This window comes from Eupeodes corollae, chromosome 1, assembly GCF_945859685.1.
Source record: "Eupeodes corollae chromosome 1, idEupCoro1.1, whole genome shotgun sequence".
In the NCBI taxonomy this organism is placed as follows: domain Eukaryota; kingdom Metazoa; phylum Arthropoda; class Insecta; order Diptera; family Syrphidae; genus Eupeodes; species Eupeodes corollae.
Window position 1 is genome coordinate 46,790,763 of NC_079147.1, and position 24,496 is coordinate 46,815,258.

Below are 24,496 nucleotides of genomic sequence, written 5' to 3' on the forward strand. Positions count from 1 at the left end.
TCGCATGCAACGGCAAGCTTCTCTAATGGATACCATCTTGCGCCCCCAAGGAGACTGAGTAGGATATTATTAAGTTTTTTTTTCTGTATTTTAACGGGCCATTCAAAGTGGCTCTGATGCTTAGACGGAGATTGCGGTGCTAGGGGATGAGGTGGAGGACTTCTTCATAGGTAGGCATTAGAAATAAGACGGCTGCAATCCGTGATTATGAGCATCGTAATGAAGTTGGCTGCTATTTAAGATGATTTTGTTGCTGCAACGTCCGATATTATGAAGGCACAACACAGCATAAGAAGATGTCTAAGAAAAAGGCAAAAGGAAGCAAGACAAATTTCATTCCTTCATCCATATCCATGCATTTAGGTATAAGATGCATGAAGCATGATAGAGATGCTGGTTGGCTAAGAAGAAGAAGTATATTTCTCTGGAAGGTGTTTAAAAATCTCGTTTAATAAGCAAATGTTTGTGAAGATGAATCTTTTTGGATATCATGTAGTTTTTCACTTTATATTTTTTGTTTTGTGTGCGCTTTTCTTTTGGAACATCTGTATGAGATGTAGTTCAGTGATGCTGGGAGGTAAATTATGTATTTGTAGATTTATCGCAATGCAATCGGTACACTTGGGAGATATGATTGCGGCATTAAGTGCCTTAAATCACGATGAGTAGGTTTATTATATTTATACATACCACTTGATGTTTGTTGAAGAAATTAGAGGCGTTTTTCATTTCTGTCGGATGGAATTTAGTTCAGTTTTTAGTCGAATTGCAAGACAAATATATCAAGGCTTAATGTTTTTGAAAATTTGGTTAAGAAATTTGTGTTCTAGTGGATAATTGTTTAAATGTGTGGATATAAATTTACTCATGTATACGCCTGAGTGTATCACATTGAATCTAGTTTAAAGAGTAATAAAAAAGATTTGAGCAAAATAAAACTGATTGCATGTAAATGTAGTAGGGCTAATTCCTAGTAATCAAAATATCGTCATAATTTTAAGACAATCTTACATCAATTTACACGTACGTTCTTACGTTGAGGATACTTTTTTTCGTCGGAAATATTTCAAAAAGCAGCACAGATATCGACTTCAATTAAATGTTATTTTATTTATTTATTTATTTATCATCAAGCAGAGAGCTAACTCTTACAGACTAGGATTTACATAATTTTTTTAATTTATTAATAATATAGATAATATTTATATGAATGAGAAAAACAAAAACTCAACAATAATATAATAACAATTAACAAAAATATTACAGTTCAGCTGATTGAATAGTTAATTCATTTAAAACATATGTTTTGAAGGTATCTCTTGAACAACTTTTAAAAATATCTATTTTATTACATACAGCATTAGTTTCCCTGATGCAACGAGAAATTGGCTCATTAAGTCCATAATTTGTGCGATGAAAATATTCATATAAAAAGTTAGATTCACGAACATTCCTCTGAGGAACACGAAGTTTTATAAGATTTAATAAATTAGGACATTTTATGTGATACGTTAAAATATCTCTGATGAATATAACAGAGAAGCAAGTACGCCGACTTTCCAGAGTTTTAATATCGAATAGTGAGCACCTTGTTTTGTAGGTTGGCATATCAATTCGCCAATGTAGTTTAAAGATTAAATATCGAGTAAAGTTTCTTTGAACTTTTTCAATTCTATTACAGGAGTTTCTATAAAAAGGATTCCAAACTACACTAGAATACTCCAACACAGATCTTACCAGAGAATTAAAAAGTGACTTAAGAGAATATGGATCTTTGAACTCTCTTGTGTTTCTCTTTAAAAACCCGAGCATTTGATTAGCCTTGTTAACCGTATAGTGGCAGGAATGAAAGTTTAAAGTCTAAAACGACTCCAAGGTCCTTTTTACATTCAACTCGTTCTAGATTTACATGATTAAGTTCATAATTGAATAGAATAGGGGTAGTATGTCTAAAACACGACATAACTTGACATTTAGATACATTAAGATGGAGGAAATTAGACTGACACCATTCTGTTAATCTAAGTACATCTTCAAGAAGTAAATGACAATCAGATAGACATTTAATTCCACGATACAACTTAAGGTCATCGGCAAATAAGAGACAAGGAGAAGATACAAAAATTGACGGAATATCATTTATGAATAATAAAAATAACAATGGGCCCAAATGACTTCCTTGAGGAACACCTGATGGGACATAAATATTTTCAGAATAATAGTCTTCAATTTTAACAATTTGAATCCTGTTGGAAAGGTAAGATTTTAACCAGCTCAGAAGTGTAGAGTGAAAACCGAGAGAATACAATTTATGCAGAAGCACTCTGTGGTTAACACGATCGAATGCTTTAGCAAAGTCAGTAAATATAATATCTGTTTGTATATGATCTTCAAATTTATTTATGATGTAATTAGTCATTAGAGACAGATTTGTTGTTGTTGATTTACCAGAAATAAAACCGTGTTGATATTCGGATATATAGTTACGTAATTGAAAAGATAACCTGTTGTAAACAATTTTTTCAAATAGTTTTGGCATTGCAGAAATCTTGCTAATAGGCCGGTAATTGGTAATATCCTGCTTAGATCCAGATTTAAAAACTGGGGTAAGAAATGATAGTTTCCAACTATCCAGAAATTTACCCTCGGATAGAGATGCATTGAAAATGTCCGTAAGTGGTTTAGCCAGTGAACGAGCACATTTATGAAAAATAATAGGTGGAATCCCATCCGGACCCTCCTTTTTACTTGCATCAAGCTCAAGCAACGCTTGTTCTACTTCGGAGACATCCAAAATCATAGAACCTATATCAAATACCTTAGAAACACTTGGTAGTTCCTGGTTTGAAAATAATTCCGAGGAGTAAACGGATTGGAAATATCTAGCAAAAAGGTTACAAATTTTTTGAACATCACTAGTTGTAGAATCATTGAATTTCATGCAGCTTGGATAACCAATGGTCTTACGTTTAGAATTAATAAAGTTCCAGAAACATTTACTGTTATTCCTCATATTACATTCAATCGTAAACATGTAGGAATTATAACAAAATGTATTTAATGTGTCAAATTCGCGTTGAATAGCCTTATATTTAGATCGAAGTTCAAGATTATTATAATTTTGTTTATGTAATTTGAAAGCTTTATTCTTTCTATTTTTAAGATTAATTAATCTCTTATTAAACCATACAGGGTTTGAGCTCAATTTCGAGTATTTACTTGGAATAAATCGATGCATTGCTTCTTTGATGGCTGTCAGTAGATTTTTATTGGCGATTTCTAATTGAATTTTGCTATCAAATAAAAAAACAGAATCCCAATGAAAGTTAAGAAAATACTCATTCATTGCATCAAAGTTTGTTTTGCTAAAATTTGGAACATATGTATTATAAACATTATTTTTTTTAATATAATCATAAAAATGAAAGGTACCTTCTAACGCAACATGGTGTATAGAATTTTGTATAAGCGGCAAATCAGACTTTTCAATAACAATAAAAAATTCTTTATCAACAAAAACCAAGTCAAGAAGTCTTAAATTATCATTTACAAAAGAGTTGATTTGAATTAAGTCAAATTGACTGTAAAAATCTATGATACTTTCTTCAATTTCGGAATTGACATTGTAAGGAACAAAATATTTTTCATCTAAGTCTAGAATCTAATTTATATTTCCTTGATTAAAATCTCCAATACATATAACATGTAGAAAATTATTAAGATTTTCTAAAATATTTTTACAATTATTAAAATGTATATTATACACCTCAAGAGAACTCCTAGGAGGAATGTAGCTTAACATAACAAAAACTTCAATATTATTATTAAATAAAAGTGCTACAATTAACTGATCAATATCAATCTATGCTTCACTGATGTTATTATTAGATAGTAAATTTACTTGTTTACATGATAATGAAGAGCGTATGGCAATCAAAATACCTCCTCCTTTTTCCATACCTGTTAATAAATTACATCTATCTTTCCTAAATACAGTATAGTTACTTAAATCAAATAATTCAGATGTAAATTGATTAGATGTCAACCAAGTTTCAGTTAACATTATTAAATCATATTCAGAAGATGCAAAGATGATGTATAAATAATCTAGTTTAGATCTTATGCCTCCTACATTTTGATAATAAAAAGAAATTTTACTTGGAAATTTTACAAGTAAAAACACCAAATTTTGCAGAATGGACTATCAAAAAGATTGCTTTGGTGATTCTTTTACTAAAGCTATTTAAGGAAAAAGTTTGGTTAATCCCAAATGTCTCTCAATAAATTACCAAGGGAAAGGCTTTAATAACTTGATTACTAACATCATCAGGTCTAAAACGGGTTGTAGAGCGGTGGTGAAAATCTTCTCTTTTACGTGGATCCAAAGAAAAAAGTCTTAAGGTGTAAGATTACATCGGTTGCCAATTGCGAGCTTTTTTGACTGTGATTTACTACGTTCAGAAATAAAAAAAAACATTGTGATTGTTTCTCTGTTACTGTGACGTATAATCCACTCATCGAACTAACTGCACCTGAAACAAAACAATACTTCTTTAAAGGACTAAGTCGTATAGAGAAAAAAAAAATCTATGATGATCATTAGTTTGAAGAAAATTTGAATTTAATGCCTTCTAGACTTTGAAAAACAATTCTAAAAAGAAGTTAGTGCTGTGAATTCGATTTAAATTATCGTCTAGAATTTAAATATACCCGCTTTCAAAGCAATTTTTAAATTTTTGCAAATTGTTAAAAAAAACTTGATATCGTAGCCTTAGACGACGATTTTTTTACAGGAACAAAATTACTTTCAAACCGTTTTTACTTTCTTTTGCTAAGAACCGTTTAAGCGTAAATGGTTTATTTATTCGATACTTTAAACATTTCAATTCAATATTAAAGACAAAGATTAAAAATTTGGAAAACAGTCGTAAATTTCATTGAAGGAACAACTTCGTGTTTTTAGATAGCTTAAAAAAGTGTATTAAATTCCGATAGGAAGTTATTGTAATACTCGTAAGTCGGGAAAGTCGAAAAGAAATGATTGACATTTGGCGACGTTTCAAGGTCTTTTGAATCTAAATCAACGAATCCAGAAGTCAGTTTTTGCCTGCAAGTTAAAATCTATAATCAAGGAAGAAATTAATGAAGATTTTGACTTAAAACTGATTTTATTTTGAATTGTATTGGGCGCGGGTAGATTTTGGCAACCCGTGGCGGCCATTTTGTGATAAAACTTCATTATCAAAATGAGTGTTCGTTAACGCAAACGATGCGCGTATTGCGCCCATCTTACCGTAGACGTGGTGGCCCTTCACAGTTGACTCTTCTCGGCCAGATAAATAATCAGCTAACACCCGTACGAACAAGGAACGCAAGATAGTCAGAGAAAATCACCGCGGTCCGTGAAAGTGTACAGCAGAATCCGAGGAAGTCTATTCCTCGCCGTCCACAAGAACTCGGCCTTTCGCAGACTTCAATTTGGCGAATTTTGCTTCGGGGCTTGGGCCTACACCCGTACAAGATTCAACTGAGCAAAGATTCAAAAAGCTCAAAGTTCATGGCCGTAGACAATGCCACGCTGTTTGTTTACTGACTAGGCTTCAAATCGTTTGGAAGAGAAACTCCATTTCGTCCGAAAAATCATCTTTAGTGACGAGGCGGATTTTTGGATGAATGGCTGTGTTAACAAGCAAAATTGCAGTATATGGGACGTCTTCAAACCACGCGAGATTTACCAGATGATAATGCATCCTAAAAAAGTTACAGGTTAGTTTGGATTTTGAGTCAGTGCTATCAGAGAAAATACGGATATCAGATGTTGATATCACGTTTTCTTTGAGCCAAGACAAGACTTCCTTAATCGCTAAAAGTTCCGCCTGGAACACGCTACATTGATTGGGAAGGCGGAATGAGAGACTTAATTTTAGTCGTTCAGAGTACACACCACCACCAAAACCCTTCTTTGGTTTTTGAGCCATCTGTGTAAAAATGGATTGACTCATCCTCCAAGAATGTCCTATCCTCCCAAAAAGATCTGGTAGGTATAGAAATCTGGAAGTTTCTGTCGAATTGTAGTTGGGGGATGGTGTAGTCTGTGATTGATTCTAAGTGCCTTAAAATTACGGAGTGGCCAATGTTGTTGTTAGTCCATTGCGACAAAGCATTGAGGCGAATAGCAGAGCTTGCAGCTATTTGTTTGCTAAATATGTCAAGAGGTGTGAGGTAGAGCAAGGTTGTCCAGTGACGCAAACGGGGTCGTGCGAAGCGATCCGCTTATACATAGGCAGGCTGAACGTTGGACTTTATTTAACTTATCCCTGTTTATACCTTTCTCTAAAGCAGTCCACCATACTGCCACACCGTACGTTAAAATCGGTCTGATTACCGATGTGTAAGGCCAATGCGTGATTCTGGGCTGTAAACCCCATTTATTACCAATAGCTTTTTTGCAAGAAAAGAGAGCTACAGTAGCTTTTTTGACTCTTTCCTGTACGTTGCGTTTCCAATTTAGTTTTTTGTCTAAGACAAGACCTAGGTATTTGGCCTCGTCTGAGAATTTTAATTGGAATAATTTAATATAAGGAGGGTTGACAAATGGAATTTTGTATCTCCTCGAAAATAAGACCAGATCGGTTTTGTGTGGGTTAACACCTGGTCCACACCGATCAGCCCAAAGTATTAGTCTGTCTAAGGCATTTGTTAAGAGTTCTTTTAGGATATTAAGATGCTTTCCTGGAACTGCTATAGCAAGGTCGTCGGCAGAGGCTATCACTCTGAAACCCTCCGCATCCAGACTAGGTATTATTTCATTCACCACTAGGTTCCAGAGGAGAGGGGATAGAACACCACCTTGCGGTGTCCCTCTACTAACGAATCGACTGCAAGAAGAGTTGCTCAATTTTGAGTTAATTATTCTGCTAGTAAGCATTAAATAAATTAACTCCCGAAGCGAACTCTTTACATTTAGAGATGTCAGTGCAGATGTGATTGCAGATGTGTCCACGTTGTTAAAGGCACCTTCGATGTCAAGGAAAGCAACCAAAGTGAACTCTTTATGATGGAGGAATTATTTGATGGAGCGTACTAAAGTGTGTAATGCTGTTTCCACCGATTTACCTTTACAGTAGGCATGTTGAAAGGAAGACAGAAGTCTTGTATCGATACTTGCCCTTAAATGGATATCAATCTTTCCAGGGTCTTAAGAAGGAATGATGATAGACTTATAGGTCGTAGATCTTTAGGATTGACTTGGGAGCATTTACCTGCTTTAGGTATAAAAACAACTTTAACTTCTCTCCATGCCGAGGGAACATGTATCAGGTTAAGACAATTATATCAGAAGCCTTTTGTAATTCGACTGGTATTATACCATCTGTGTCCTGCAGCTTTAAATGGTTTGAAGCTGTTGAGAGCCCATTGTAGCTTATCCTTTGTGATCAGACCTTGTGGATATGTTGTATTTGAACTTGAACGTATATAACTGTTGCAAGTTTCGGTAAGAGAACTACCAGGAAAGTGAGTGTCCAATAGTAAGTTCAGCGATTCATTACTTGAATTTGTCCAGGAGCCGTCTAAATTTTTCAAGCAGCTTGGCATAGCTGGATTAGTTGAAAGAATTTTCCGTAACCTAGAGGCTTCAGAAGTTTCTTCTATCATGCCACAGAAGGATTGCCAAGAAGATCACTTGGATTTTCTTAGTGCCTTCTTGTAGATTCTTATAGATTCTTTGTAGGAGTCCCAATGAGAGGCTAGTCTTGCAGCTTTGGCCCGGTTGAAAAGTTTTTTGCATTCCTTCCTGAAAAATATTGTTTTCAACATTCGATTTAATTTAAAAAAAAAATCGAATTGACAGTTTTTGTACAAAAAATTAAAAACCTAAACAAATTTAACAAAAAGTTGGTAATAATTTACTTTCGACTCAAATAGCTTTTCAAAACTTAAAAATATTGCCTTCAAACTTATTTGATTTCTCAGAAAATATTGTTTTCGATATTCAGTAGTTTTAATATAAAAATCCAACAGTCCGTTTTTTCATAAAAACTAAAATCTACAAAAAATAGTACGCAAATTTGGTAAAAATTTATACGGGTACATATAGACAAACTCTTAAGCAAGACACATCGACAGAAGGATGGGAAGTTATCAGTGTGGGTCGATCTCAGCCTCTTTTTTGTTTTGTATTATTAAATGTCAAAAGATGGATAGATTCAATGCTCACAGCTGCCTAAATAGCAGTATCTGCAAAATGAAACTCAGTATTGAAAAACCCTTTATAAGACTTATTTAAAGTTGATATTTTTTCTTGTACTTGAAATATAAAAAGGAAGAAAGTATTTTTTGCCCTCTCATTCATCCTTAAAAAAAATTGTTAAATCTTTACCATTTATCCACTCTCAAAATTTATTGTTTATACATATAACCAGAGACGAATTTCTTAAGAGTAAAATACCTTTTTATTTATGAATGCCCCAAACTCATCCTTTAATAGCTCACTTTTGAATAATTCCCTACCATTATCCTGGTAAAACTTTTCATACTCATTTTTCACTGAAACGAGTTAGAAAACCCAATTTATTATCACATACATGAATTGAAATCTCTTAAAAGTGTCTTACTTTTGAAGAAAATGTAAATGTTATAAAATTTAAAAGTTTTTTCTAATTAATAATATGTGTACGTAACTTAAGGTGTAAGAGCATTTTTAAGATAAATATACATTTCAGGAAGACTCGTATATAAATAAATTAATATAATTTTAATTAACTTATTTCTATGACATCATAAAAACATAATATCTCCTACCAAAGTTTATAAACGTACACCAAGGATTTTCAAAAAAGCTATATTAATATTTACATGCATACGTTTTTATTCATCTACGTAGCCGTATTTATAAAGATATATATATAGGTACATTATTAATATTTCTTATTTCCGTTGTTATTTCTAGTTCCGCTGACATCCGTTGAAGGCGTCCTAGGACGACAAGCAATGCTTCCATGTGATATAACACCAATGGAACGAGACGATGCCGTTTACATGGTGCTTTGGTTTCGCGAAGGTGACGGAGAGCCCCTTTATAAGTAAGTACCCGAAGGATTGTTAACTTTGTTATTTTTATTATATGTATGTATGTATGTTCTTATACGTACCTACGTTACGTTTTACGTTTTACGTTGTACGATGTCGGTTGCCCTCGCAACCGCCCACTTACCCAAAACCCCTATCAACCTCCTTTCTTTCGTTTCTATACCCTTGGCTTGGTTCTCAATTTCAAGATTCAAGAATTTCGTTTCATGGTTGTTAGATACAGAAGACGTTTGAGCTTGTGGTATGGAAATTGGATACTCATGCAAAATTTGATCGAAAAAATATCCAAATATCACTGAGTATTTTACGAAGGATGAGCAAACAAAAAAATATATGGCAAGAAAATACATTGATAAACATACATACATACAGATATTATGTACATAATATATACGTTTAATTCTATTCAAGTATCTCATTGTTATAAGATGTCTGTTTGAAATTGCTATATAAGTTTAATGGGTTGGGTTTGATGGTTTTGAATGTACCTTAACCTATACAAATCTTCAAACATATGTATAATGTTAAAACGAGATGGTTCTTTGTGATTATGTTTCGAAAGTATTTTCTTTCTATGGTTAAAAAGTTCATTCAATATTTAAAAGATCCGGATTCAATTCAAATTTTATACGAATTCAAACATGTAAGTATGTTATGTTTTTTTAAAACATATTTTTTACTGAATTTTTAAGTGAAGATTGAAAAACTTAAAGTCTAAGACTTAAAATAATTGAATGTAATCGGAATATGAAGTCGACGGATTATATAAGATAGATTAAATTTATAGAAGTTGCATAGGAACTTTTGTCTTCTCTGGTTCCTTATTTTTAAACTTTAGAAGAATATATATTTAAATCATTATCGTGACTTATTCTTAAAAAAAATTGAATCTTCTTTGTAAAAGGTCCAATTTTTTAATAAGTGAACTCTTTTGAAAGCAGTTTAGGGCTAAATTGAAACTCATAGCTAATTTTACTGAATTTCGGATCACTTATTGAAATTATTAGCTTTATAGACACTTTTATAATACTTCCTTTTGGAAGTTATTTTTATTCAAGTAGTTGACAGAAGTACTCGTGGCATGATGGTTATTGCGTTAGATTTTCATGCCAGAGGACTTGGGTTCAATTCCTGCCTGTGCCGAGAGTAATTCTTGTCATGAAAAGTACTTTCTTAAACTAAAGGTCCCCTCCATTGCTGACATCACTACTCGCACACAGGAATTGTTGAGAGTTGTAAGCCACTAGGCCCTAGTTCCCAACGGACTTTTGTGCCACCTAATATATTTATTTTATCATTTGTAAATTTTTAACAATTTTTGATTTTTTTCAATTTAAATCAAAGGTAACTTATAGTTTTATTCTAGTTAAAAAAAGGTTATTATGGTCAGAGACGTAAGTTTTCTTTGTTTTAAACTGAGTAAAACTAAAATAAAATCAAACAAGTTACTGTGAGGGTCACATTCTAAGATTTTCAACGATAGGAAAACTTCTGCCTAAGCTTTTATGTCTGTATTTTAAATTTGATGTCCCGCCTCTCCCTTCAAAAGATGATCATCCTCTTTACCTTAATATAATCCAATAGCACTTACGTCAATTACTTTCAAGGTCATGCTGAAGAACAAAAAATTTTATGGTTTTTCTTACCAAAGAGTGAAATAAATTTAAACATATTTTTGTAGAAAGAAGGTAGTTACTTAGAAATGCCCTTTTTTAAAGTTGTATTCGATGGTTTCAATTCTGAAATCCACAAAAAAATGAGAGCTCTGTTTTGTATCCAACTTTCTTCGTTATATTCATAAACGAAGTGTTTTCTGGGAATAAAATTTTCATATTCATTGTTTTAGCAATGACAGTACTTTTAGCTTTTCATTTTCGTTTTTAGATTTTCAACTTTATCCTTTAGATATAAAACTTGAACTGCAGCGATCAATTTTGACAGCATTGTTCAATTCGAAAATATCAGCTGTATTTGTTCCTCAGATCAACTCAACAAATTTTGCTAAGTATTTAGGATTTTTAAGACAATGCAAGAAATGTGTCTACGCACCTGAAAATAATACAAACTATAATTTCAAATTTTAAATCGTTTGAAAACCGCTTTAGCGCTTCATGGCTTTCGTTTTTTTATTGATATTTCACCGCTAAACATTTCTACCGTAATACATCAAACTCCTTTTAATCAGTGTATGTCTTTATAAACTGCACATGAAGCATGAAAACTTCAAGAACCAAGTGCACCGGTTTTAATATTTTCCAAACACTGGCACTGCATTTAAACAAGTAAATTATGGTCATAACATTGGTCAGCAAAATGAACATTTGTTCAATCCCCATTCAAAGGAAATTGTTGTCCTGAACTGGAAACTTTACTTATAATGTTTGTATTAGATTTCGTTTTTTAAGTAAACCTATCTGAAAATGCAAACAACAATACATATTCCACCGTTTTTAAGGCTAGATTAAAACGCAACGTGATTCATACAAAATATTATACGGTCTTTACACAAAGTACAAATCCTTATCTCCTACAAATCTAGAATCGTTCAATGGAAGAAGAATTGGACGTGTTTAAGTCTGAAAGCCACAAAATAAATGCTGATGTGCCCCAGGGCTCTGTTCTTTCTTCTACACTCTTTCTCATTTGTATTGATGATGTCCCGTCGACAGCTTTTAATCATCCAATACATTGTATCGCTGACAATAGTACTCTTAGCTTTTCATATTCGTTTTCAGATTCACATCTCTCTTCTTCAGATGTGGAACTGCAACGTCAAAATATGATAAGCTTATTAAATTTCGACCTAAACAGCTTTGTAGAATGGGGAATAAATGCACAATGTCAAAATACCGCAAGATATTTGGGTTTTCTAAGGTGATGCAAAAAGTTCTTCTATCCCTCTGATCTACAAGTTATCTACAAGACTTATATACTTCCAGAGCTTGAGTATAACTCCCTTTTCTGAGCTGGTGCTCCTGCAACTTATTTAAGCCTCTTGGAAAGTATTGAACGTAGAGTATTTAGAATGATTTGTGATATTACCATCATAAGAAGTGGTTCGAACATCGATGTAAAGTTTCTTGTCTCACCTTTTTTTACCGTTACTTTAACGGTTTATGAGCTGAATTTCTCCCCTTAAACATCTCAAACGTTATACGACTGTAGGAATGCTAATCAGTATAGCCTCGACCCCAACTTTGGTCACACTGTCAACTACAGAGATTCGTTCTCTAGCCGCACTGAGTGAATGTGGAATTTCTTACCACACTCTGTATTTCCAAGCCAATGCAATATTCAGGAATGTAGATGCGGCATACAAAGTATAGGTTCTCTCTATCCCTGACAACATTACTTGCACAAGCAGAAATGATTGAAAGTTGTAAGTCACTAGACCATAGTTCTGAACGAACTGTTGCGCCTCATTTATTTATTTTGCCAAACAAAAACTGTTTTTTGTCTAGACTTCGTACTCTTTCGTTTAGGAACCGATTTTTTCATTAAATTCTGTATATACCTCATGCAGTTTTTTTTAAATAAACAAACACGACATGCATCTGATTTTGACAGTCTTCTTACACATATTCCTATGGAGGGAAAAAGGACCAAGAGCATTTTACAAAATACATACATTTAAACTATGACCATCATAAATCTTATACATATATACTAACTTGAAAGCAATAACATTTTTATAATCAATTTTATTTTTTTCATATCATTATTTCTAGTTTTGATGTGAGAGGTCGTCAATATGGACAAGCTAAACTTTGGTCCTCGCCTACAGCATTCGGTACACGTGCATACTTTAGCAGCACATCGCATCCGGCTCAACTTAAAATTGACAATATTAAATTGTCCGACGAGGGTGTATACAGATGTCGTGTGGATTTTCGAAATTCTCCAACACGTAATCTCAAAATCAATTTAACAGTGATTGGTGAGTATACCTACATACGTATTAATAAGACTTACGTATATAAAGTCGTTGTAGGTTCGAAGAGTGTACACTTAGTTCTATTGTACACCAGACTTAGGTCAAAGAATTATTTTTGAACGTCGACAACAGAAAAGAATGTGTTTGAAACAAAGACCTATTCAAATTAAGCACAACATGGTGTTATTTTATTTAAGAAAAAAAAGAAAAGATTGATGACAGCACAAATCTTTGTTCATAAATTTTGGTTCATTTACAAAATTTAAAAAATCGATTATCTTCTTCGTAATTACTGACTGCTTTTCGAAAAACAAGTAATTATATAAAAGGTAATGATAGGTTATTCTTTTAATTTTTGTTTCCTTTTTTCTTTAAATATACTCTTTAATCATATATTTTAACGTGAATGTATGTGCTGAATGAATAGTAATAAATGTATATTTTTTATAAAGTCATTAAATTTTTCTATAACATACGGGGTGCGTTAGAAAAATAGAAAGAATACAAAAAAATTATAACTCAATTTCTAAAAATATTAAAAAAATTATTTCGAATGCATAACCCTTAAAATGTTGTCTATTATATGGTCTTCCAAGTCCCGTGGTTTAGTTTTATCCACTTTGGATTTTGAAATGGCCTTACACAACCATTTGGACACAGATAAATCTTACGGGTGACATTTCTTCGACATGCCAAATTAATTGGTTGCCAAATATTTCATGTAAGTCTTTTCGAAATCAAGTAAATCTTAAGGACCGATGCGATGACGCCCTAAATAGCTATTCGCATCCAAAAGGTAACACTCGGCTAAAGAGAAGCTTCTTTTAATTTACGTTGGAGTTTATCTACACCCATTACAATTATTTTGTTTAATTACTAATTGAGCCTTATCTATAGATATAATTACGTCTAGTGAGATTTCAGCTTCTAAGAATCACTCTGCTGAAAAAAGCACTCAACCATTCCTCTATGATGGTGGTTTGTTTTAGTACTGGCAAAATTATAAATCTTTTTTCTTTCCAAGACGTCGACTACACCATCCCCAAACTGCAATTCGACAGAAACTTCCATATTTCTATACCTTCGAGATCTTTCTGGGAGGATAGGGATTTCCTGAAAGACGAGTCAATCCATTTGTATACCATGGTTCAAAAACAAAAGATGGGGTTGGTGTAGGTGTGTACTCAGAACGGCTGAAATTAAGTCTCTTATGCAACCTTCCCTAAAATTGTATCGTGTTCCAGGTGGAACTTTTGGCGATAAAATTGTCAAATTCTGGCTAATACAAACGCTATGAAGAAGACAAACAACAGGTAGAACAACATTGCCATGTGTCAGGTCACAAAAAACATCTGGCCAACACTAGATTAAAACCGATCAAGGCTTGCTATCTCTTAGCAGATTGCATATAAACTCGATAACAGGTGTCATAACAGAGCACTGTCTAATAGGAAAGCGCGCCGCGCCGCCGTGGCTAGGCGTATTCTCAAATGACTTTTGCAGAAGCTGTATTGACGAGGAAGAGGAGGGAACAGTTCTTCACTTTCTTTGTTTATGCCCTACTCTAGCTCAAAAACGCAAGAATTACCTAGGAGAATTTTTCTTTAACGATCTAGACAATCTAAATCATATCAGCATAATCTAGGTTGTCAGCTTTAAGACTATTTCGTCAAACTTAGATACTCAGTGATAGTTTTTTTAGCATCTCACTTAGGTGTCGGAAGTTCTCAGTAGTTATCAGATAAAGTTGATTTTTGGTTCAGGATTTGAATCCCTCGATTTAAATGTATGCTTCAACTTAAAAATGCAGTCAAACTGCCCTATAGCGAATTTGAACGGGACCACAAATGTTTTTCGTTATATAGAAAATTCGTTATATTGATTTTTTTTTACTCTTATTTAAAGAAGTCAGTGATTTTAGTTTGGATAACATTCTTCTATTTTTCTTTTTCAACAAAATCGTCTAATAAATTGAGAGATCCAAATAAATTAGTCGACACGTTTCTCTTCATCTCCAGAAAGGTTCGAAACACGTCAATAGCAATATCTGCTTTTTTAGTCAATCGTTCTTCATCTTTATTAACTATCAACAACTTTTTCTCAAGAGAAATGTTACTTCGAGACATTTTCAATTATTTTCACTGAAGCTTGAACATAGAACGGTTTTATTTAAAATCTCGGGGAAATCCCTTATAATTTTGTTTTTCTTTACATGCTGTTGTTTTTAGCAGTAAATTATTTGAAAGGAAACAAAAACGTATGGGATTTGAATTTACAACATCGTTGTATGTAGATAAAAATTAGCTGAATGAAAATTCGTTATAAGGAGATCAAAACACACCAAAAAAGTAACCAAAAATATGTGAACTCAAAATCAATTCGTAATAGAGAGATTTTCGTTCTGTAGAAGTTCGTTATAGGGAAGTTTGAATGTAATAGATTTTCAACAGTTTGTTTAGGATTTTCGAAAAAAAATATTTGTTTAACTAGATTTAAACCTTTGTTTAGAAATACAAATAAAAATCTTTGGTTGAAGTGGATGTTTTTAAAAAACTGCAGAAATGTTTGCTAATCTGAAAGCTCAAATTTTATAGAATAATGTAAAAACATTAAGATTTTTTAGTTTAAATAATTTAAGGCTCAAAGTGTTATTTCATTAAGTGCCTTTCACTGCCAAAAATAAACACTTTCTAACCTTGTTTATATTCATATTTTAAAAGTAATAAAATGATTTAAAGAATCAAATGTCTGCTCAATAGATTGAGAGTAGTTTTAACTTTAAAAAAAATTTCTCACTAAATGCCTCCGATATCAAACTCACGGTGCATGCCGTGAAATATGGTCTAGCGTAATAATGCCTCCTTTAAACAAATGGCAAAAATAAACTAATGCCAATTTTTAGCATCTCGTCATAATGTACAGGAGTGTCTTGCTAGAGATCTTGGGTTCAATCCCTACCTTTGCTACTAAACTAAGGTTTCTTGCACGGGTTCTGTCTCTTGTGGAATTACCAAATCCTCGAAGAGTAATTTTTGCCATCGAAAGTTCTTTCTCAAATTAGCCGTTCGGATTAACCAATTGTAAGTCACTAGGCTCTAGCTAGGCTCTAGCTCCATTTTGATACCACATGAATCTTGTGGCTTCCTCTTAAGCTCAATGGAACCAGTTTGAGTCAGTTGCGATCGTTTAGATCGTTAAAGAAGAATTTTCCTATAGGTAATTCTTACGTTTTCAAACTAGAGCAGGGCATGTACAGAGAAGGTGAAAAACTGTTGCGTCCTCTTCCTCGTCCATACGCAAAAGTTATTTACACCTAGCCGAGTGGCATGCATTCCTATTAGACAGTGCCCGATAATGAAACCGATTATCAAGCTTAAATGCGATCTGCTTACAGATAGCAAACAACTTGATCGCTTTAAATCTAGATGTTTTTTGTGACCTGACACGTGGTGATGTTGTTCCACCTGGTGTTTGCCTTCTTAATAGCGTCCTGCATTGGCAATAGTTTACAAGAAGCGATTGGTATGCCAGAATTTGCCAAACGTGATAAAATGGGTTAAACTGTAACGTTCCTCGCAAGTTCATCTGCCTTACAGTTACCTATGGCCCAGCAAAGTCAAATATTAAACTGCTGTGCCATCTCCATTAGAGATGATCAACAGTTATGGACTGTTATAGAGTTTATAGAGACAGGGTCCAGAGATTTTGATAGCGGCCTGACTATCTGAGAAAATACGGATGGGAGATGTTGATACCACATTTTCTTTCTTTTCATTAAGGACAAGATTTCTTTTGTCGCCAATAGTTCCGCCTGGAAAACGCTACAATGATTGGGGAGGCGGAATGAGACTCTTAATTTCAGTCGTTCAGAGTACACACCTACACCACCCCTTCTTTTGTTTTTGAACCATCTGTATAAAAATGGATCGACCCATCTTCCAGGAATGTCCCAGAAAGATCTGGGAGGTATAGAGATCTCGAAATTTCTGTTGAATTTCTGTTGGGGGATGATGTAGTCTGTGTCCTTTGGAATTGGTTCTAAATACCTAAGAATAACGAAGTTACCAATGTTGTTGTTATTCCACTGGGACGAAGCTTTGAGGCGAATAGCAGATCTTGCAGCTATTTGTTTGCTGAAAATGTCAAGAGGTGTTAGGTAGATTAAGGTGTCTTGCGGTCGTGCGAGTCGATCTGCTTATACATAGCCTAGCTAAACGTTGGACTATATTTAATTTATCCCTGTTTATTCCTTTCTCTAAAGCAGTCCACCATACTGCCATACCGTACATTAAAATCGGTCTGATTACCGATGTGTATAGCCAATGCGTGATTCAGGGTTGTAAGCCCTATGTATTACAAATAGCTTTTTTGCATTAAAAGAGAGCTACAGAAGCTTTTTTGACTCCAACACCACGTTAAGCGTTAATTTTCTGCTAGTAAGCATTAAATGAATTAACTCCCGAAGCGAACTCTCTACATTAAGCGATGTTAGTGCAGATGTTATTGCAGATATGTCAACGTTGTTAAGGGCACCTTCGATGTCAAGGAAAGCAACCATATTGAACTCTTTATGATAGAGGGAATATTCGACGGTGCGTACGACGGTGTGTAACGCTGTTTCCCCCGATTTACCTTAACAATAGGCATGTTGAGACGAAGACAGAAGTTTTGTATCGATACGTGCCCTTAAATGGATATCAATCAATCTTTCCAAGGTCTTAAGAAGGAATGATGATAGACTTATAGGTCGTAGATCTTTAGGATTTACCTCTTTTGGGTTTAAAAACAGATTTAACTTCTCTCTATGCCAAGGGAACATAGCCCAAGGATCGGTCCAATTATGTAAGAAGTTTCTTGTAGCTTGGCTGGTATTATTCCATCGGGTCCTGCAGATTAAAACGGTTTGAAGGTTTTGAGAGCCCACTGTAGCTTTTCCCTTGTGATCTAACCTTGTGGATATGTTGTATTGGAACTTGGAAAATATGAATTTTCCAAGCTTCGGTAAGAGTACTACCAGGAAAGTGAGTGTTCAGTAAAAAGTTCAGCGATTCATTACTTACATTTGTCCAGGGGCCATCAAATTTTTCAAGCTAGGGCTTAGAAATAATAAATTTTCAATTTTTGAAAAAACTAAATATTTTTAGAACTTGATTGAAATCTTTGTTTCAAAACACACAAATATTAACAAATCCTCCAAGAGTTATTCTTGGAATTTCTTTCTCACAGTTGTTAGTCAGGTAAGGGTTTTCCAATAGGAGGTAATTTCGACAGTAGTCATGAAGCTGTTACATATTGACATTTAAAATAGAGGCATCTTGAGCGAATACGACTATATAAGGTGATATCGACACAAGACCTTTATACAAAGCAGAAGGACAGACGAGAAAGAACACCAGACAGAAAGAACACATGACAACAGCTCGCGGTAGGTTTCGAGAGAGTCTCCCATCTGACGACTAACCACGCTCACTGATGCTTGATTTCGGTGATCGATGGGAACCGAAGCTTTTTAAGTAACTAAGCCGTTGCCTGGAATAATTTTAATAATTCACAACGTTTTATTTTGAGAAAAAGTGATCAAAACTGAGCACCAAAATCTTCTGGTTAAATGCTCTTAGACTTTTTTCTGTAAGACGAAAAGAAATATAAGGTCAATGCAAATGCTCTACAATTAAATTAATTCTGAAGATGGTATTAGTGAAATAATAGGAGACACATAGCCCGATTATTATTATCGTCCAGTAACTGATACCGTTATGACTGGCTGATTTAATTTACAAACTATTCATTGATTTTTATTATAAAATACTTGTTTCATTTGGAATACCCAAAAGTAACCCCTCATTGGAAAGTTCATCTTATGATCTTATAATTAGATGGTAGATACTAAAAATAATTTTGAATGATAATAATATTTTTACAATTTATTTTTTGGGAAATAACTTATTTTATATAATTTTTACTCCTTTTTTTCACTTACAGTACCGCCAGAAAGACCAATTATTTTTGATACAAAACGTCATGAACGAACGAATAATGTCGAAGCCTACAACGAAGGTAGCGATGTAATCCTGGTTTGTGAAGTGGGTGGAGGTAAGTCAAAACTTTTATATGATATTATTTAAAAACCATTCACTACAAGATTCAAGAAATTTAAAGGTTACGCTTTACTCTTTTTTTCTCTAAAAATCCTTTAGGTATTTTGTTATACAAATCTTGAAAACTTTTAAAACTAGTAAAATATTAAGATTTGAGTATCATTGACGTAATTTTAGTTTGAAAATTTGGAATACAAAAAATCTCTATAAATTACTGATTTAAAAAATATTATTTTTCTAATTTTGAGGTATAACATGGTAACTTGAGTGTTTGAAATATGAAAGAAGATGTGTAGGACACATAGAAGCAAATACGAATTTTAAAGTTCATTAGCTCTTAACTAATATTGATTTATAAGATGCTAACTTATTCAAGAGCCGCTATTTCAACACTTTCATCGGTAAACTACCCAAACCTTATTTTAAATCAATTAAAAAAAAACTTTAAATTACCAAACTTTTTAAATAAAATCTTAAACAAAGCTTTAACACAGTTTTCATACATAACATACACATAATGTCCCGTCCTTTACCTAAAAAAAGTCAAATAAGGAACATTGATGTGCTTTTTTTCATACAAGTATGAAGCTCTGGTGCAACGTTGATGTCCAATGAAAATGTTAAAATGGATTATATTTTATGTTTCACGCCACCCGCCATTTAAAAAAATCAAAATAAATTTATTTGGCTCTCTAAAAAGCGTCGCAATTTCACCCATGTTGATTACCTATATTAAGAGCCATAAGCATTACGCTAGCTGGGTGCTATAGTGACAGCGACATTTTACTTTTTTTATTTTATTTTTATATTGCTTGTATTTTGTAGCCCTTATTACTTTGTGATTCGCGTATAGGCCATTGAGTTGACATCTAATTTGAATTGCGTATTTTTGGGATTAATTTGAAGTAAAACGTGATAAAGTTGTACAGAATCGCGTTTCACATGGATTAGTAAATTTTGTTTAAACTTAAATTTTATATTTTGTTTTTTGAATTTTCTGTGCAATTGCCATTGATGTGGATGTTTTAAATTCAGAATAATTTTAACCTATTATCTCTCATTTTGTTGTGTATACATTTATTTTTTTAAGTCACAGTAGAGTGAATTCAAATCACAAGGGTAATAGGTTCCAAACATATATAACTCACTTGTTAATGTGTTTAAAGGATATTTTTTCATCCTGGAAAAGATATACGATTTTATTTCCATTTGGTAAATTGAAACAGAGTTTAACTTCCCTGCATCCTCATTTATATTTCACGAACCACTTGCATGAAATTCGTGCCTCCTGTAAACTACTCGATCTCGAATATTAAATTATAAAAAGGAAATTCCTTAATTTAAGTCATTAAATCAATGAGAATAAAGTAAAGCTAACCTTAAAATTACTTTAAAAATATGTTATAGCCAATCTACAACAATACTGACAATATCCTTTTTTCCTGTCTTTTTCCTTTTCTCTTTCTATGTGACGTGTATCTGGAAATGTTCATTCGTTTCATTACGCTGTCGATGCTGAATGTTGGATACCTGAACGGAAAAATTGATTGATACAAAAATAAAAAAAAAACTGTTATTTCAAACACAACAAAAACCAAGGACGCCCACGACCAAACGTAACATGGTACTTGGACAATACTGTGATTGATGAATCCTTTGAACATCGACCGGATGGAAAGACCGTTAACCACTTGTCATATCCAAATATTGGCAGACAACATTTGAATGCGAGATTGGTCTGTGTAGCTAGCAATACAAATCTAACGCCGCCCAACAACAAGGTCGTCATCCTGGATGTCAATTGTGAGTATAAATGAAAAATATGGTACTCGTAGATATTCTTCATTCATTCTTTACAATTTTGTTGCTATTTTCTTCTTTTTTTTGGATTTTGATTTTGATTTTGTCATCATGGTTTGCATTTTGTATTTTGAACAGATCTACCTACAACATCTGTTTTGCGATGTTAATGTAAACGAATATTTCATAGGGCCAACGACGAAGCCGCCGCCGCCAACACGAGGACAAGTGTTGCCAATTTGTAACTTTTGCACATGGGAAGTTATTTAAATCGACCTGATTTGTCAAATTGAAAACTTTAACATTTTTGGATGATTCAAGGTCTTTTGAATTTCAGTCCATGATTTAAGAGAGATTTCTGTGTCTGTGGCACGTTTGAATGTCCATACGTTCGTTTTTCCGTCAGCCATATCTCAAGAACAGGTGAAGATATCGGCTTCAAAAGAGTTTTATTTAACAGATAACAAAATAATGACTTTCAAAAACATTCAGTGCCTAGTTTTTCGACGATTGCAATTTAAAAAAATAATTAAAAAAATTGGTTCACATAAAAATATTGTTACTTAAAATTTAGTTGACTGTAGATTTTTGATTTTCAACATTTTAAGAATTAGAAACGAATTTGACATCAATATCCAAACTTATTAGATCTTGTTAACAACACCAAGTAAAATTTCTTCAAAAAAAAAACAGTTTTTTAAAATAAATTTAATCCAAATTTGTACTGAATTGACTTTAAGTCTGGAATATCTAGATTAGGTTAGGTAAGGTTTAGTTAGTGGGTATTTAAATCAATTAAGATCGATTGTGCTACTAGGTTAAATCCTATGAGAAGAGTTCCATGAGAGAGCCTGCCAAAAGCGTTTTGTCAGTTCACTTGGCTAAGGATAGGTTACCACCAGTTAACCTTTACCCCACAAGGAGGACCATCCCCTTCCACAGAACTTAAGGAGTAATGGCTGTTGGGTAGGTTTAGTTAGTTAGTGGTCGTTGTATGCACGAGGTTAGTAAGGTCGTAATGGCTTATTAGGGCTGTGATGATGTAAAAAACAGAAACGCTTACGACTGGTGTATGGGTGAAGTGCATATTGTCACCCTCATAGGCAGACCTCGTAACTCCACATTAAAAATGATATTTCAAAACCATTTTCTAGAACATCATCTTCATTGCTAATATATTAATTTATATCAGTCCAAAAATTTGAATTAATACAAAAATTTAACTGGGAACTCTCCTTTTTCAAATTTACGATTTGTGAGTTACAAGGTTTGCTTATGAGGCTCCTTTGAATGTCGCCACAGTGTTAACATGTAGAATCAGCCCTTTTGTCCGTACTCATTGTCGTCTCTTACCAAGCTTTATTTGACGTTTGGTTATATGGAGATTTTCTGCCTGTTGGTAGGCTGTATTGATAAGTGTTAAGAGTTTAAAAGAAATTTTGAAGCTTTCTCGAAGTATAACCAGTTGCTGCTATGATTTCTATGGCAAAAATTGCTTTTATTGCCATCTATCTGTCAATGTAAAAGGTTATATCAGCTTTTGGTAGTGTCTTCATTAAGATTTTTCTAGCAGCTTTCGTTACTGCTTGAAAGACATTTCTGAAATAAGAAAGTCTGAATAAGCTGACCAGTTCAAGAGTTTATGAGTAGAAACCTTCACCAACAGCAGTTTCCATCTTACATCTACAGTCGAATATCTGGACAGAAATAAGATTAAACTTTACAATTTTAATTCCTTTAAACGAACATTTTGTTCACACAAAATATCATTCACAAATTTTTAACAGCACATGAAGTTATCATTCTGGGTCATATATCAGCCTTTTTTTAACCACTTTGTCATGAGACCACTTTGTCATTCGCAATATGAGAAAGCCAACTGGTTCTCAACGAATTCTTCAAGAATTTTAACTGATCACTATGCTTCCTGCATACATCGATTCAAGAGCAGATATGGTTACAATCTTAATTCTTTTTAAAATAAGAGATTTTATCCCAAATAAGGTACAATCTATCAAACCCAAGTAAAACTCATCTGGCTTGATTCGAGCTGTAAAGACGTTATTAGGTCAAAGACATAATTTTCCGGATATTCAAAGCTAAATCTGCTGAGGAAAACCGGAATAAGTTAAAACAAGCTAGAAAGACTTGTAACGGACACATTCGACACATTCTACAATTTTCCAAGGGTAGTACACATTTCTTGTCATTTTTAAAAACAACACTATGCCTTCGTAGGTTCTGACAATCGTTTAAAATTACACTCCTTTTAAAAGTTATATAGGTAATTACCTGCTAATTTGATGCTGCTGCCATTGAGTGATATCACCCCTCCTGAGCTTGAGAGTGTAAACGATTCTATTGCACGAAACATCTTCCGCACTTCTACAATTACTAGATTATTTAAAGATTTCGACATTTACAAAACCGCTGACACTGATAGTATTTCAATTATTCTTCTAAATAGGTGTTCCTTAACGATGTCAAACAATTCGGAAGGTTTTCCATATCCTGCTCTCCTTCTAAATGGATGAAAAATAGCATTCATCCAACCTGCCCTTAAAAGTGGAACAAATCCTAACATTTTTTTAAGTGAATAAAAGATTATTGCATTCGATATTTTAAAGGCATTTGATAAAGTTTGCCATCAAGCCTTGTTATCAAAAATGCGTGCATTTGGTATTGATAAGTCTTTTCTTTGTTGAGCTCGAAATTACCTTTTGGACCTTTTAATTCAAGTAGTATTAGAGAAGTTCAAATCTGCAATCTACAAAATGAACGTTGGTGCGCCACAGGGGTCTATTTTGTCTCCTATACTCTTCCTTATTTTTATAAATTATCTTTTGTCTTAACTTCTAACAAACGTAATTGTTTTGTTGATCTCAGTACCTTTAGTTTGCCATGTTCCTTTTTAGATTCCCATCCTTGTCCTTCAGATTATTATGAACGACAGCGTATGATAAGCTCATCAAATTCCGATCTTAATAGTATTTTAAAATGGGAAATCAAAAACATTGCAGAATTGAATGCTTTGATAACTCAATGCTGTAATAGTTCCCATGGTGCGATGGTTAGTGCATACTTATGTCATGCCAAAGGTCTTAAGTTTAATCCATGCCTGTGCCATATACAATTTTATTTTGCACGGGTAGGGAATTGACAAAACTTGTAGGGAATTGACAAAACCTCTTAAAGTAATTCTGGTCATAAAAAGTGTTTTCTCAAATAAGTCACTATCCACTGCTAGTACTTTTGTACATGAGACTAAATAGCGTTTAGTTCTAAGTATGTGCATCAAAAACAACATTCTTAGATTGAGCACATACCTGAAGTCGCCAATGCAAGAAAATTTGTTTACCCTTTTTATGTGGCTATAGTTAATGAAGCCTTTATTAATCCAAAACTTCACTAAAATTCCCATATCAAGGTAGATGCTCCAGTAACCTACTTGAGTCTCTTCGATTGAATTCAAAAAGAGCTTTTAGTTTTGAGTTCTGTACAAAAATAAAAGTTGTACAAAATTCAAAACAAAAGTTTAAATTAACATTTTTATACGAATGTGATGCAGTGGGAA

The 24,496-nt window shown here is 33.4% G+C and overlaps 1 protein-coding gene across 1 annotated transcript in view; it reads left to right on the forward strand.

Moving 5' to 3' along the window:
* LOC129938547 (protein turtle homolog A-like) overlaps window positions 1-24,496 on the forward strand; it is a 103,317-nt gene that overhangs the window by 7,114 nt on the left and 71,707 nt on the right. The window contains exons 3-6 of the mRNA XM_056046180.1: window positions 8,951-9,083; window positions 12,819-13,027; window positions 19,007-19,117; window positions 20,722-20,925. Coding sequence (XP_055902155.1) covers window positions 8,951-9,083; window positions 12,819-13,027; window positions 19,007-19,117; window positions 20,722-20,925 — 657 coding nt within the window. The remainder of the gene's footprint in view (window positions 1-8,950; window positions 9,084-12,818; window positions 13,028-19,006; window positions 19,118-20,721; window positions 20,926-24,496) is intronic.